Here is a 14,582-nt window from a genome sequence, read left to right as displayed (position 1 = left end):
GGGAATTGGCAGCCGTGGGCAGCCGTGGGCTCTTGGGCGTGTGTATGCTGGGGACGTATCATCCGTGAGGGGACACCGTCCACACACGTCTTCATGTGCCGATGCCACGCACACAAGGGGGCGCGCATCGCAGAGTAGCCCCAGCACGTTCCTGGGCAGTCAGCCTGGAGACGTGGCCCGAGGCCTGCCTGGGTGCGGGGTCCACCATTGCCGAGCCCCGCGAGAGCTCCTGTCCAAGCCGCGTCCTCTCCCCTCCCACCTATTTAGGCGACTTCCTGAAGTCATCTCCCAAAAGCAGGCGATTGCGGGCTGTGTGCTGTTTGCCCTGGCTCTCCCCACAGGGCCAGAGTTCCTGGGGACATCACCAGTGTGTGTCTCCGGCAGGCCCGCATCCCTGCTGGCGTGGGCTTCTAAATGTTCACCTGTTTTTGCCAGTTTATCTGGATTCCTCCAGTGCGTCTCTTGGTGTCTTGTGTGGATGCAGTGGTCTGCCGTCCACCTCTGCTGATGGCCGGACTGCCTGCACCCGCTGCAGCCCTTCCCTGCCTTGCCAGCAGGTCTGGACGTGAAAGCCGTCTCCTAGGACTCCCTCTCGTGGGTGAAGTTCAGAGTGGAGACCAGGTGAAATTCCTGCAGGTGCTGCACCCTTTCTGCCCAGAGCCCGGAGCCTGGGAGGGAGCGTGTGGAGTGAGACGGGAGCCCTGTGGCCTTCAGTGTGACGGGGCTCTCCTGGGAGCCCCAGCACCTGCAGTGGAGTCAGGATCCTGCATGTAGTGTCCTGGCCCTCCATCCGGGGAGGGGAGGGGTGGGGCCTGGGGATTAAGCGGACGGCCAGAGGCAGCCTGTTTCAAATGGCGGGGGCAGGGAGGAAAGGTTTGGTGCCAGCCTCAGGTGTCCCAGGGCAGATGTGCTGTGGGAGGAGAGAGGGTGTAGCGTGGCCTCACTCATCATCCCTGCTGCCCACGTGGAGCCCAGGGGCCCCTGACTCCACCCCACCCAGACTATGGCTCTGATCTGTCTGGCCTGTGCAGTGTTTTTAGTTTTTAAACTCAATAAAATAGTTGAGGGGGTGGGCATTTAACTTGGTGGTTAAGGTGTGTGTGTCCGTCAGAGTGGGTGGCTTGGACTCCCAGCTCTGGCTGCGGACTCCAGCTTCCTGCTAACGCAGAGCTGGGGAGCAGCGGGATGGCTCCGGTGGTTGAGTCCCTGCCACCCACACTGGGGACCTGGAGTGTTCCCAGCTCTTGGCTCCTGCCTGGCTGTTGTGAGCCTTTGTGGCATGAACCAGCAGTGGAGGGCTCTGTCTCTGTATTTCTTAAATAAGTCAGAAAGTTTAAGAATTAGCTGATGGCATGAAAGATGGGATCTGCCTGCCCAGGTCTGGCTTGTGGCAGAGCAGGGCAGCCTCACGTGGCCACAGTCCCCTAGGCAGCGGTGCCGCTCCCAGCAGGAGCCTGGCGGCCCCCCACCCTGTTGCCTCCCCCATGTGTGCACTATTCCAAGGTGCTTTCCTGGAAGGAGCGACCTATGCTCTCCCCCAAGTCTCTGCTCCAAGTTGGTCACTCGGGTGGCTGCAAAGTGTGCAGTGTCCTTGCTGGGCACGTGGCCTCCCAGGGAGGTTCCTTGGCTAAGGAAGGAAAGGGGGTGGATGCTGGGGAGTCCCTGGCACGGATTGGGGGCAGAGTGGAGTTTGTGCTTGCTGGGCAGCATCGAGGTTGCTCCCCGGGGACACGCTTGGAGCACCATTGACCTCACAGTCCAGGCTCCCTCCTGGAGGTAGAGGGTAGGTCCCACACCAGATGTGGAAAAGAGGGGCCCAGGACGTTTTACCACGCTGGGGAGTCAGGATATGCCGAGGAAGTGGTGCCCAGAAGGTCACAGGGGCCTGGCTGACGCCAGCACAAGCTGTGAGCCATTGAGAAGGTGGGAGTGTGGCTCGGCGCAGTGGCAGGCTGTGGATGCCTTCGTTCGAGAGGAAGCGTTTGCTGCAGCGAGGCTCTGAGTCCCCGGTCCCTGAGGAGGAGCTTCTGTCCCTGGTGGGAGAGAGGGACCAGGAAGCCCCCCCACTCCCAAGGGCCTCAGAAAGCAAGTGCCTGCCGGTTGGCGACTGTGGGGAGGGCGTCCGGGTGGCCTGAGGGATTCACCCCCACCTCCCAAGGCTGCCTGCACAGGCGCACGTGCGTGCCGAGCTGGGCCTGCACTCCGGGGTTATTAGGAGTGGACACTGGGCCAGGGAGGAAAGGGAGGAATTCAGCTTAAAGGGTGCAGGACTCCATGGTGGTGGCAGCGTGGCAGCACCACCTAACCCCCACTGTGCCCCGTGGATCTCTCCAGCAACTTTGTGCCTCATCACGAAACCCTGGAGACACCCTGAACAGGTGTGTGGTCACCTGTGTCGTGGAGCAGCCACGGAGCATCCAAGCCCTAGGTGCAGAGAAGGAAGCACACCGAGGCCATGTGCACTGTGACTCCTTGTGTGTGAGCTAGACAGGCAGGCCAGGCGCCACAGAGGACTGTGGCAGGTCGTAGCAGTGGCTCTTAGAGATGTCACCTCAGGAGGGTGAGTTTCCCTGTGCCCACTCTCCTCCATCAACCCAACTTGTTAACAATGTCAGACAACCAGACTGGTTGTCAAGGGACCTGGGACTGTTGGAGGAGTGCGACACTCATATCCCCTGATCCGGCGTCCACACTGAGTCTGGCCCTGCAGGTCTGTGAGCTCCAGCCCCCCCCCCCCCCCCCCGGGTGTGGAAGGGTAAGTGTCTGCCGGCCTCCAAGTGCAGCAAAGCGCAGCAGCGGAAAAGCTGCAGAGCCAGCCAGCTTGTAGCACAGTGTTTGGCGCATCAGTAATGTGTCCGCTAACAGACCTGGGCGTGTGGAGTGTTAGGAGGAGGGTGGAGTTTGGGAAGGGGGAGGTGCATGTGGGAGTCACAGCCCCACAGGGCAGTGGGGCTGTCCCAGAGGGCAGGTGTGGGGGAGGCCAGCAAGTGCAGGATGACGGTAGAACGCCGTTGTTCAGGATACCGCCGTGGTGACCGTCGTCAGCCTCCTCACTGGGAAGCTTGTCCCGAGGACACAGCGGGAGATGCGCTGAGGTACTGAGTCAGTATTCGGACGTTCGCACATGAGCTCCCTCAGCACTGCGGGCAGCTGCACCTTCACGGTGAGGAGCGGGGCTGGAAGCCGAGGGCGGCGTTGTGCACGCAGTCAGGATAAAGGACCAGTGGCGCCGGCCACACCCGGGAGGACGATTGTGATCCGAGAGCAGAGGATAACGGGGACTGGCGTTGCGGCGGGGCAGGGTGAGACGTGAGCAACCCGTGGCGGAGTGCTGGTTTGGATCTTAGCTGCTCTGCTTCCCATCCAGCTGCCTGCTAATGCACCTGGGAAGGTGGCAGAAGACGGCCCAAGGGCGTGGCTTCCTGCTGTGGAAGTGGGAGACCAGGCTGGAGTTCCTGGTTCCTGGCTTTGGCTTCACCCAGTCCCGGCTTTTGGGGGCACTTGGACAGTGATCCAGAGGGTGGATGGAAGATGGATCTCCCTCGCTCCCTCACGGCTCTGCCTTCCATGTACACACACACACACACACACATACATGCATACGTGCCATACATCTTTTAGAAGAAAGCAAGGAGCAGTTGCAACCCCGTGTGTGCTGCTGGCGGGGATGTAAAATGGTGTAACCGTTGTAGAAAAGTCTCCCAGCTCCTCAGAAAGTTCACTCTAGGGTGACCAGACGACGCAGCAGTTCCGCACTAGGCGAGTGTCCAGAGAACTGAAGGCCGGGGCAAGGATAGGTGTCTGTACAGGGTGTCCACAGCTGTTAAAGGTCAGTGGACGAGCAGCGCGTGCTCCGTCTGTGCAGTGGAGTGCTTGCAGCCTGAAAAAGGAGTGAAGCTGTGATGGATGCGGCGGCCTGGATGAGCCCTGGGGCCGTCACACAAGGACAGGCTTCCGAGTGTGCGAGCTGGAATGTGCAGACCAGGCGCGCCTGCAGAGGTGGCATCATTGGCAGCTGCCAAGGGCTGGCGTGAGGTGGGAGTGGCTGCCAGTGGACACGGGGCTTCTTCTGGGCCGGGGCTGATGAAAGTGTCCCAGAACCAGGTAGTGGTGGTGGTCGCACCCGACTGTGAATGTACCAAATGCCATGGAATTGTTCACTTTTGAGTTGTATTTTAAGTATGTTTTGTCTCAGTTAAAAAATACTTTTTAAAAGCAAAGTGGGTGTGGCCAGTGTGGCACAGCAGATTACACTGTGGGAGTGCTAGTTAAGTCCCAGCTGCTCCACTTCCCATCCAGCTTCCTGCTACCACAGTCCTGCCCAGCACTGTCCATTATGGCTTTTGGGGAGTGAACCAGTGCGTGGAAGATCTCTGTCTCTGTCTGTCCCTCTATCTCGGTAACTCTGCCTTTCAAATAAACAAATCGTTAAAGAAGTTCAAGAATTTTAAAACAAAGAGGGGCTCCTGTCTCCTGTCCAGGCATTTGTGGTGCACATGCTGATGTCCATGCGTGAGGTGGTTGCACCACACAGACCAGCAGCCACTGGCCGTGTGTGCCACCACAGGAGCCCCTGGCAGGCCGTGCACGTGACCAAGGACTTAATGTTTCTCTGTTTCTTTTTTCTTTTTTTTTTTTTAAGTAGTCTTAAATGTTAAAATCTACTTGGCTTATGGTACAGGGCGTTCAGCCTGTTGGTTAGGATCCAGTTATGATGGCCATGTTCCACATCAGAGTGCCCGGGTTCCACGCCCAGCTCTTGGTTCTGGCTCCCTGCTGGTGGAGACCCTGGGAAGAAGCAGGCGACGGCTCAGGTAGTTGGGTCACTGCCACCCACTTGAGAGACCTGGATTGAGTTCCTGGCTCCTGGCTTTGGCCTGGCCTAGCCGTGACTATTGCAGACATTTGGGGAGTGAACCAGTCGGGAGAAGATCTCTGTCTCTCCCTCCCCTCCTCCCCCACAGCCTTTCAATTAAATAAAACATTAATTCAGAAACTTGAAGAGCAGTGCACTGGGCATTGCAGCGCACAGCAGCCCTGGGTGGAGCTGACGCTCAGCTCTGCTCTTCCCTCCCCCGGCCTCCCAGGGGAGGCAGAGGCGGCTCCTGACGTCTTGTCAGGGTTGCTGTTCCCAGCTCTGGAAAATCCTCTCTACCATGAGTGCCTTCCTGCACTCCTGCCCCTCCCTCTAGATTCACGGGCTTTGTGGGTCCAGGCGTGTGGTGTGAGGGCCCGGGCAGCAGGACTCTGGTGGGAGAGGGGCTGCACTGGACACTGCCTGTGTCCAGCTCCCATGGGGCACATGATGCCCTGTGGACCCCCGCAGCTTGCAGGTAGTCACCTGTCCACAGCCTGCTCCTGGTCCACTTGTCACAATGACCCTGTGGCCTGGCAGGTTTCACCCTGTCAGTCTGCACCTCTGTGGCTTGCTGGCCTTGTCCTGCCTGTTCCTTCCGTAAGGAGCTCCGTGGCCTTGTCCTGTCCCACAGGGTGCACAGCTAGAAGACAAGACCGGAAGCCCACCCTGTTGCTTCCTGGTGCTCTGGAGGGAATGTCCCCCCAGGACCAAGTCCCTGATGACGTGGGAGGTGTGGCCCTGTGTCTCACCACGTGGGAGGTGTGGCCCTGTGTCTCACCAGGTGGGAGGTGTGGCCCCTGTCTCTCACCACGTGGGAGGTGTGGCCCTGTCTCTCACCACGTGGGGTGTGGCCCCTGTGTCTCACCACGTAGGAGGTGTGGTCCCTGTGTCTCACCAGGTGGGAGGTGTGGCCCTGTGTCTCACCACGTAGGAGGTGTGGTCCCTGTGTCTCACCACGTGGGAGGTGTGGCCCCTGTGTCTCAGCACGTAGGAGGTGTGGTCCCTGTGTCTCACCACGTGGGAGGTGTGGCCCCTGTGTCTCACCAGGTGGGAGGTGTGGTCCCTGTCTCTCACCATGTGGGAGATATGGCCCCTGTCTCTCACCACGTGGGGTGTGGCCCTGTGTCTCACCACGTGGGAGGTGTGGCCCCTGTGTCTCAGCACGTGGGGTGTGGCCCCTGTGTGTCTCACCACGTGGGGTGTGGCCCCTGTGTCTCAGCACGTGGGGTGTGTGGCCCCTGTCTCTCACCACGTGGGGTGTGGTCCCTGTGTCTCAGCACGTGGGAGGTGTGGCCCCTGTGTCTGAACATGTGGGAGGTGTGGCCCCTGTCTCTCACCATGTGGGGTGTGGCCCCTGTGTCTCACCACGTAGGAGGTGTGGTCCCTGTGTCTCACCACGTGTGGTGTGTGGCCCCTTTGTCTTACCACGTGGGGTGTGTGGCCCCTGTGTCTCACCAGGTGGGAGGTGTGGCCCCTGTGTCTCACCATGTGGGGTGTGGCCCCTGTGTCTCACCAGGTGGGAGGTGTGGTCCCTGTGTCTCACCATGTGGGAGATATGGCCCCTGTGTCTCACCACGTGGGGTGTGGCCCCTGTGTCTCACCAGGTGGGGGGTGTGGCCCCTGTGTCTCACCGCGTGGGAGGTGTGGCCCCTGTGTCTCACCACATGGGAGGTGTGGCCCCTGTGTCTCACCATGTGGGGTGTGTGGCCCCTGTGTCTCACCACGTGGGGTGTGGCCCCTGTCTCTCACCATGTGGGGTGTGGCCCCTGTGTCTCACCACGTAGGAGGTGTGGTCCCTGTGTCTCACCACGTGTGGTGTGTGGCCCCTTTGTCTTACCACGTGGGGTGTGTGGCCCCTGTGTCTCACCAGGTGGGAGGTGTGGCCCCTGTGTCTCACCATGTGGGGTGTGGCCCCTGTGTCTCACCAGGTGGGAGGTGTGGTCCCTGTGTCTCACCATGTGGGAGATATGGCCCCTGTGTCTCACCACGTGGGGTGTGGCCCCTGTGTCTCACCAGGTGGGGGGTGTGGCCCCTGTGTCTCACCGCGTGGGAGGTGTGGCCCCTGTGTCTCACCACATGGGAGGTGTGGCCCCTGTGTCTCACCATGTGGGGTGTGTGGCCCCTGTGTCTCACCACGTGGGGTGTGGCCCCTGTGTCTCACCATGTGGGGTGTGGCCCCTGTGTCTCACCACGTGGGAGGTGTGGCCCCTGTGTCTCACCATGTAGGGTGTGTGGCCCCTGTGTCTCAGCACGTGGGGTGTGTGGCCCCTGTGTCTCAGCACGTGGGGTGTGTGGCCCCTGTGTGTCACCACGTGGGAGGTGTGGCCCCTGTGTCTCACCATGTAGGGTGTGTGGCCCCTGTGTCTCAGCACGTGGGGTGTGTGGCCCCTGTGTCTCAGCACGTGGGGTGTGTGGCCCCTGTGTGTCACCACGTGGGAGGTGTGGCCCCTGTGTCTCACCACGTGGGGCGTGGCCCCTGTCTCTCACCACTGGGAGGTACAGCCCAGGCCCTCTGCATGCATGTGCGCTGACTGCAGGCACCAGCCCTGTGTTCTGCATCCTGTCCTGGCTGCGTTTCACTTGGCTTTGAATTCCTGTGGTGAGATGAGTCCCACGGATCCCAGCACTGTGGGCTGCCTCCCCGCCCAGGGCTGAGTCTAAGCCGCCGTGAGCAGGCTGAATCAGGTTTGGGGGTGGCTCCTAGTGGGGCTCCTCTTTCCCCATCCTTTTGAGACCCAGGGACTGAGCCTGGAGGACCCAGGGAAGGGGCTTCTGGGAGCTCTTGTTCTGCGTGGGGCTGAGCCCTAAGAGACCTGGGCCTCCCCGAGGCGGCAGGAGACTGGGGACGGGAAAGGCAGTGACGAGGGAGGTGACGAAGAGCAGGCACACGGGTGGCAGGACAGCCTTCTGGGGTGGGTTCGGGGCTGGCGGGGGTGGCCCAGGACCAGGTCCTGGTGGGCAGGGGCCTCAGGCAGATGTCGTGTCTCAGTGAGTGGGGGCGGGGAGCACACTCGTGAGCGCCGTGCTGTTTCTGAGGGTCGGGGCCCTGGTGAAGAACAGGGAGCCCCTGTGCACGCTCAGGCCACTTCTCAGGGACCCCTCGGAGCACGCGGCGGCTGACCTGTGGCTGCTGTCTCTCTGTCCTTAAGGGTCTCTGCCTTTCCTGCCTGCAGGTGAACCTGAGCAAGGTGGGGGAGTACTGGTGGAGCGCCATCCTGGAGGGCGAGGAGCCCATCGACATTGACAAGATCAACAAGGAGCGCTCCATGGCCACCGTGGACGAAGAGGAGCAGGCGGTCCTGGACAGGCTCACCTTCGACTACCACCAGAAGCTGCAGGGCAAGCCGCAGAGCCACGAGCTGGTACGCACGGCGGCCTGCTGGCAGAGGGCACGTGGCGGTGCTGGTGCGGGGGAGGACAGGTGCCCCGTGTGCGGCAGGGTGTCAGGAGGTGGCGTCCCATCCTGCCCTGGGACCTGGGTCCTGCAGTCTCTGTTGTGCCTTGTTCACACGGGGCTTCCCTGTGCCTGAAGACCCCTGGGACTCCCGGGTCCTGCCTGCCGCTCCCGTTGTGTCTTGTTCAGACGGGGCTTCCCTGCACCCACAGGCCCCTCCATGGAGAGCTGAGCCAGGAGCTCGCAGGTGGTGGTGCATGTGGGCGGCAGGTGTGAGGAGGCGTGGGGTCAGCAGCAGGCTGGGGTAGGTGGCGGCCCAGGGCGGAGACGGCAATTAATGAGATGCGTGCGCTTTTCCTTCCTATTTTAATAATCCCAAGGGCAGCTATTTAGGGAAGAGAGGATTGCTTTCCTGAGATTATTTTTACCACCCCGTGTCCCATATCCACAGCACCATGGGCCGGGTGCAGCACGGGCACAGAGAGCCGCGCAGATTGTCTCTGGGAGGAAACTTAACTCTGGCATGTGCAGGGACAGCGCCGGTCCTGGCCTTCCGGGGCAGTGTCCACCATGCTTGCCCGGCTCCACAGGTGTCCCGCTGCTCCCCGCAGGTAGCTGGCGTCCCTCCGGCGTGCACACTGGGGCCAGTAGTGAGCACCTGCTGTGTAGAGGCTGGGTGGGTCACTTGGCCACAGTCCCCTAGGACCAAGGTCTTCTCACAGCAGGGAGGGCGTGTGGGAGCTGACTGTCAGGCAGCGGGAGTGGGGTTTGACCCCGATTCGATTCCAGACTGTTCCGTCCTAGCTTTGCAGCCCTCCTCTGGCCTGTGTCTGAGAGAGCGTGCCTGTCCATTTGGCCCTTTGCCACGGAATCTGTGTGGCACGAAGGCCCCGGCTGCAGGGCCGGTGGAGCTCATCCCGGGGTGTGGACAGCCAGCCAGCTAGCCGTGCCTGGTGCAGTTTAATCCAGTTACACAGTATTAATGTGTGGCCGCCAAACAAGCAGCCGACCTGTGAAGCTTAGCCTTGTGGGAGAGACACGAGGGACCTGCCCATCCTGCGTCCACAGCCTCCGCAGCTGAGGTGCAGCCACAAGTTGACCTTCGGGGGGAGGGGCTGCCCTCACTGAGCTCGGGGACGTGGACACCCGCTGTCCTGAGTGTCCCTGAGAAGCACCCAGGACTGGCCCCCGTGCACATCTTCCCTGGGTGCTGAGTCTGGGGCGTGGCGCTACTCCTGCATCTGGTAGAGCCTGTGGCGTCTTCAGTGGACTTGCTGCGGGGCAGAAGAGAGGCTGGAGCATTCTGAGTCCTGGGTGTCTCGTGGTGGCATCTCCTGTAGGACGTGCACATCGGGAGCAAAGCAGCAGTTGCCTGGGGGCTGCCAGAGTCAGGTGCACGGGGGCGTCGGGCTCGGGCAGCCCTGCCCTCTGCCTCCTCCAGTGCTCACAGCCTCCCCGCCTCGTGCCGGTTGTGTTGTGGGTTTCTTGGCCTCCCTCGCATCCTTCCACACCTTGTCTCTGCTGATGCCCCTGGCCCAGGGCCCTCGGCTGGGCTCCGTGCTGGTGTGGGCGTGTCCGCGGGGAGGCACAAGACGGGGCCACCTGCCCTCCCGGCTGCAGCACCGCTCCGCCTCGCTTTGCCGTCTCCTCCGTCGCCCCCCTGGGAAGCGGCTGCTCTGCTCTCTCCCTCTGCAGAGGCCTGAGGCTCTCCTCCGCCTGCCCCTTCTCCTGGTGGGCACAGCATACCCGCTGCACAGGCCTGGGAGCAGAGTGGACTCCTGAGGCAGCTTCCAGGGAGTTTCAGGGCCTCAAGCTCGTGCCAGGATCCTTAATGACAGCCTGCCGTCGGCCAGCCTCGGCAGCCCTGTTCACCACGTGTGTACCGCACACACGTGTGCTCGCACTCCTGCTCTGACGGCAGCACAGAGGCTGCCCTCCTGGTCCCGGCCCACAGCTGCTTGGGGCTTGGCATTGGGGGCCCAGAGATGGGCAACAGCTGGATTAGGAAGTACCCCGAGAGGAACCTGGAGACGCTGTGGCCTAAGGATCCCTGCGTTGAGCCTGCCTCGACTCCACTGTGGACTCGCCACAGGCCGGGCAGCTGCGGAACCCCCAAAGGGGTGTGTGTGGTGCCCCCACCCAGAGTGGGTTCCCTGTGTACACCTGTGGTGACCTGCAAGAGCCCAGGGCTGGCGGCATGTGTGCTGGGCCTGTGGTGACCCCCTTGCCAGGGCTGATCTGCTGTGTGGCCGGGAGCGTGCAGCCCCCGGCCCCGTGGCTGTGAACAGTAATGCAGCTCTCAGGGCTTGGTGGGCAGAGCCGCGACCACCAGGCTGCCTTGTACAGTGCCTGTTACTCCCTTTTTTCTCGAATGACGAACCAGATCTAGAGAGGCAGGGCTGTGCCCTTCTGTGGCCACATTCACACACCTGTTCTCAGGGTGCCTCCTAGGCAGGGGAGTTCTGGGGGGGTCACTTTGGGAGGACCCCCAAGCCTCACTAGCAGAGGGAGAGAGGGAGCAGGCCACATCCCCTCTGTGTGCTGCACACCCCAGAGCAGTCAGGCAGCGTGTGCCCTGGTGCCGGCGCGCTGGGAACCTGCGGCATGTCGGGCTGTGCCCTGGCGCTGGCGCGCTGGGAACCTGCCGCATGTCGGGCTGTGCCGATGCCAGGGGCGCTGTGGCAGCGCAGCCTCGTGTGTTAGGCCTTCGATGTGCCCTGCGGCCCGAGCGCATGTGGTACTCTGCATCTTCTCCCAGGTGGCTTCTTCCTAGCAGGATGTGCATGTGCAGGGGCCGTGCCTGTCAGGGATCGCTCCGGCGTGCGGTCGGGTGGCCCTTGACGTGGCTGCTGTCCTCGGGGTGTGGGGTGCCGGAGTGCACGCTCTCTACCTCTGCCAGGACAGGCGCCAGCTCGGCTTCCCCAGTGTGAGAGCAAGTCTCGGCGCCTGCCCCTCGCAGCACAGCTCTCCAGGGAACGAGTGGCGGCCACGGCGGCTTGGCGTCACTTGCCTCTGCAGCTGGTGGGGCCCTGTCCCGGCTTCAGTGGCCTCGTGCAGCATCCTGTTTGGGTTCTCTGGTTGGTGCGCTCCTGTGTGGGCGGGACTGCCCGGCCTCACACCTCCGTGCGCAGGGATGTGGAGAGACCTCCAGGGCTGTGCATGCTGGAGGGCGGGTGCTGGGTCTCCGTGCAGCTCCTGTCCCCCAGCCTGTCGGTGTTAGCACCTCACTCCATCACGGCGCAGCACCTTGCTCCCGGGGGGACCTTCCGGAGTCTGCGCTGTGGGCAGTTGAGGTCGATGCGACGAGTCCCTGCTCTGTGTGCCGTGTCTCCGGCATCACCTAGGGTTGTGAACAGGAAACAAGCAACTTGCCAGGAGGGCCGTATTTCACTTGCATAGCAGCCGCGCTGGAAGCCAGGAATTTTCCACACTGCCCAGCCTGTGTGCCAGCGAGAGGAGGGGTGTCTGTTCCCGGCTTTCTCACCACCACAGGCCCTGCACAGAGGAGGAGCGACCACCCGAGGGCGCTTGGTGGCGGCTCTCCAGGAGGGGGTGGGGAGATGCTGACGGGGAGGAGGGCCCCAGCTCAGGTGCAGGTGCTGCCCCCCAGGCCCAGCCTTGCCATGCCTCCACCATGGGCGCAGTGGCCACCTGCCGGAAGGGCTGCGTCTCCAAGGCAGCCGTGGGAGGTCTGACTGGCGGCCCGCTGCTAGGCGTGCTGAGGTCTCTCCCCTGCGTCCCATGCTGGCTCCGCCCTGCGCCATCTGATGCCGTGGTTCTCTGTGCCAAGAGCTCCCTGCCTGGGCAGCTGCTCGCACCCTGCTCAGTGGCTGTTAGGGCTGGGGCCCTGGAGGCAGTGTGGAATTTGGGCAGAGATCCTGGGGAGAAGGGACGGAAGATGAGCCATAAAAACAGCCGGAAGAAGGAGGGTTAGAAATCAGGCTGCGGGCACCGTCTCGGAGGAGCTGGCAGGCTCCCGGCCCCTCCCTGCTCATGAGCTGCCCGGGGTTGTGCTGGGTGCGTCCCAAGCCCTGAGGAGGCAGGCGGGCCTGGCTGGCGGTGTGCGTGTGTGCGCGCTGTGTGACCCCTTTAATCTCTCTGTTTTCTGTTTGTAGAAAGTCCATGAGATGCTGAAGAAGGGGTGGGATGCAGAAGGCTCTCCCTTCCGAGGCCAGCGGTTCGACCCGGCCATGTTCAACATCTCCCCGGGGGCTGTGCAGTTTTAACGGCCCGGAGGAAAGGCAGCCCTCGCGCAGGGCGCAGGCCATGTGTGCAGCCGTCCCCTCAGCTCCCTGCGCCGGGGCTTGCTCGTCTCGTTCACCCCGGCCTGCCATTGCGTCCAGGGTGAACCAGGCCTTGCACCCGGACTGTGCAGAGGCAGCGTGGGGCCGCGGCGGAGGGGGGAGGTGCTCGGTCCAGCCCGGGATCACAGGCTGTTGTCTCCACAGCAACCAGCCATGCAGGCAGCGCCGCCCCACTCCCCGCTCGCTGCTGTCTGATGCTCTGCGCTTGCTTTGCTGCTTGGGGGTGGGCCGCTGGTGCTGGCGAAGCCAAAGTCGTTGAAATTGTGGAGCTGGACGCTTGCATGAGGGACGTGTGGGTGGGCTGTGTGGCTGCGCCTAGGGCTGCTTTGGGAAAGGCCGTGCCCTCCTGTGTAAATATGTGCTGCCCGCCCCGTGGGCAGGGCGGGAAGCTGGGAGCCTCTGCACGTTCTGGGTGTCGGGAGGCCTTGGGACTGGCTCCAGGTCTGTGTGCATGGCCCCGTCCTCCTCAGACCGCGACTGCCTTGCCTTTGCGTCTTGGTGAAGTGAACTGGGCCCGGCTGCCAGCGCACAGCCTGTGCTGCGCGGGGGCGACTCCTCTTGGGGTGCACCGAGCCAGCACCCCCAGCAGGAGACCGCAGCGTGCCCCGCAGCCCAGCAGCAGGACCCCAGGAAGAATGGCCGAGGAGGAATTCTGCGTGGGGCCTGAAGGCGCTGGCCCGCGGCAGCCAAGCCTGAGAGCAGGCGCCATGTCCCCACCCTCTGGGCCAGGGCTGCTCCGCATCTTGGGGCTTCCAGCCCTTTCCACGTGTTCTCCAGGGCCTGGCCTCTGCCGAAACACCCTCTCGCCCTCGCCCTCGCCCTCGCCCTCAGCTGTGGCTGCTCACAACCTCCAGCCAAGCTGCAAAGACCCCACAGCGGTGGGGCAGGGCCTTGGGGCCAGTGCTCCTGGTCCTCACAGGACCTCTCTGGCCGTCACCAGGAAGGTGGTGCCAACACCACCTGGCACTGGCTATCAGCCTCGGTGCGTGGGTCAGTCGCCCTGCATGGGCGGTGAGAATCGGGGCGGCCGACACGAGCCTCAGAGGAGAGAGCCCTGCAGACGCCGTGTTCTCTGGTGCTCGGGGAGGGGCCGTCCGGGAGAGCAAGTTGGCAGTGGCCCGTGAAGAGGTCTCCGTCATCGGCACGTTGGGACAGATGGACGGGTCGCCCGGGAGAACGCGTCTGCTGTGTGGGTCTGGCTGCGCCGCGCTGCCCCTGTTGACTGCTCCCTGTCACCCACTGTGTTCCCTTTGCCTCACACTTCCATCGAGGCTCTAGGATTTGCACACAGCTGCCCAGCCTGGTGGAAGGAGGTGTGCGTGAGTGTGCGTGTGTGTGTGTGTGTCCTGTCACTGCGTGGCGGTGGGATGGGATTGTGCTACACCGGAAACTCGGGGGCTCACTTCCGCGGTGACTTCTTTCCCGATTTTATTTTGTGTTGCTTTTTCTCTGTTCCCTCCCTGCTTTAATAACCGGTGAGCCAGTGTCTGGGAGAGTGGCTGAGGGGCCGTGTGCAGTGCAGGCCGCGTGGCGGGAGCCGCTGCCTCGAGCCTTGCTCCCGGCATGTCGCCGAGGTGGCGCCGTGGACCGGCCCCGTGGCCAGAGCTGGCCCACTGCCTGTTTTCTCTTTTTAGACACAACAGCCGCGGTTTGGGCCCTGAGTCCCACCAGCTGAGGCCTGAGGAGAGCAGGGTGCCTCGTTCCCTTGTCCGGGCGCCCAGCCTGCACAGCCGCTCCGGCTCCTTGGTGTGTGTTTGCAATAAATCTGTATTTAAGCAGTTCTGGGCCCGTGTGTGACATTTGCTCTTGAAGCAGCTCTGTGCGCGCTCGCTGCCCCTTACTCCAGCTGAGGGGTCCCAGCCCTCACGAACAGCAGACGCCAACACCGGGACTTCCTGGGGCCGCTTCCCATCCAGGCTGCACACCGCGGCAGGTGGCTTGAGGATCGCTGGGAGCCTCCGATCAGGGAAGATAGAGGATGTAGCTGCACATGATCCCCTGCTCAAGGTTCTGGAACTCGTTGTGG

General features: G+C 62.7%; 1 protein-coding gene across 2 annotated transcripts in view; it reads left to right on the top strand.

The window, feature by feature from the left end:
• Positions 1–14,334, top strand: part of NUDCD3 (NudC domain containing 3) — a 100,107-nt gene extending 85,773 nt beyond the window's left edge. Inside the window, exons 5-6 of one of the 2 annotated variants that reach the window (XM_051853060.3) lie at positions 8,032–8,220; positions 14,191–14,334. In XM_051853060.3, the coding sequence (XP_051709020.3) occupies positions 8,032–8,220; positions 14,191–14,217 (216 nt within the window). In that variant the 3' untranslated portion in view covers positions 14,218–14,334. Of the gene's footprint in view, positions 1–8,031; positions 8,221–12,367 lie in introns of both variants that reach the window. The other variant, XM_051853059.3, reaches the window with a different exon arrangement.
• The last annotated feature ends 248 nt before the right edge of the window (positions 14,335–14,582 follow it).

This window comes from Oryctolagus cuniculus, chromosome 16 (genome assembly GCF_051225735.1).
Source record: "Oryctolagus cuniculus isolate XC-2025 breed Fujian yellow rabbit chromosome 16, ASM5122573v1, whole genome shotgun sequence".
NCBI lineage: Eukaryota > Metazoa > Chordata > Mammalia > Lagomorpha > Leporidae > Oryctolagus > Oryctolagus cuniculus.
This window is presented reverse-complemented; position numbering and strand designations above follow the sequence as displayed.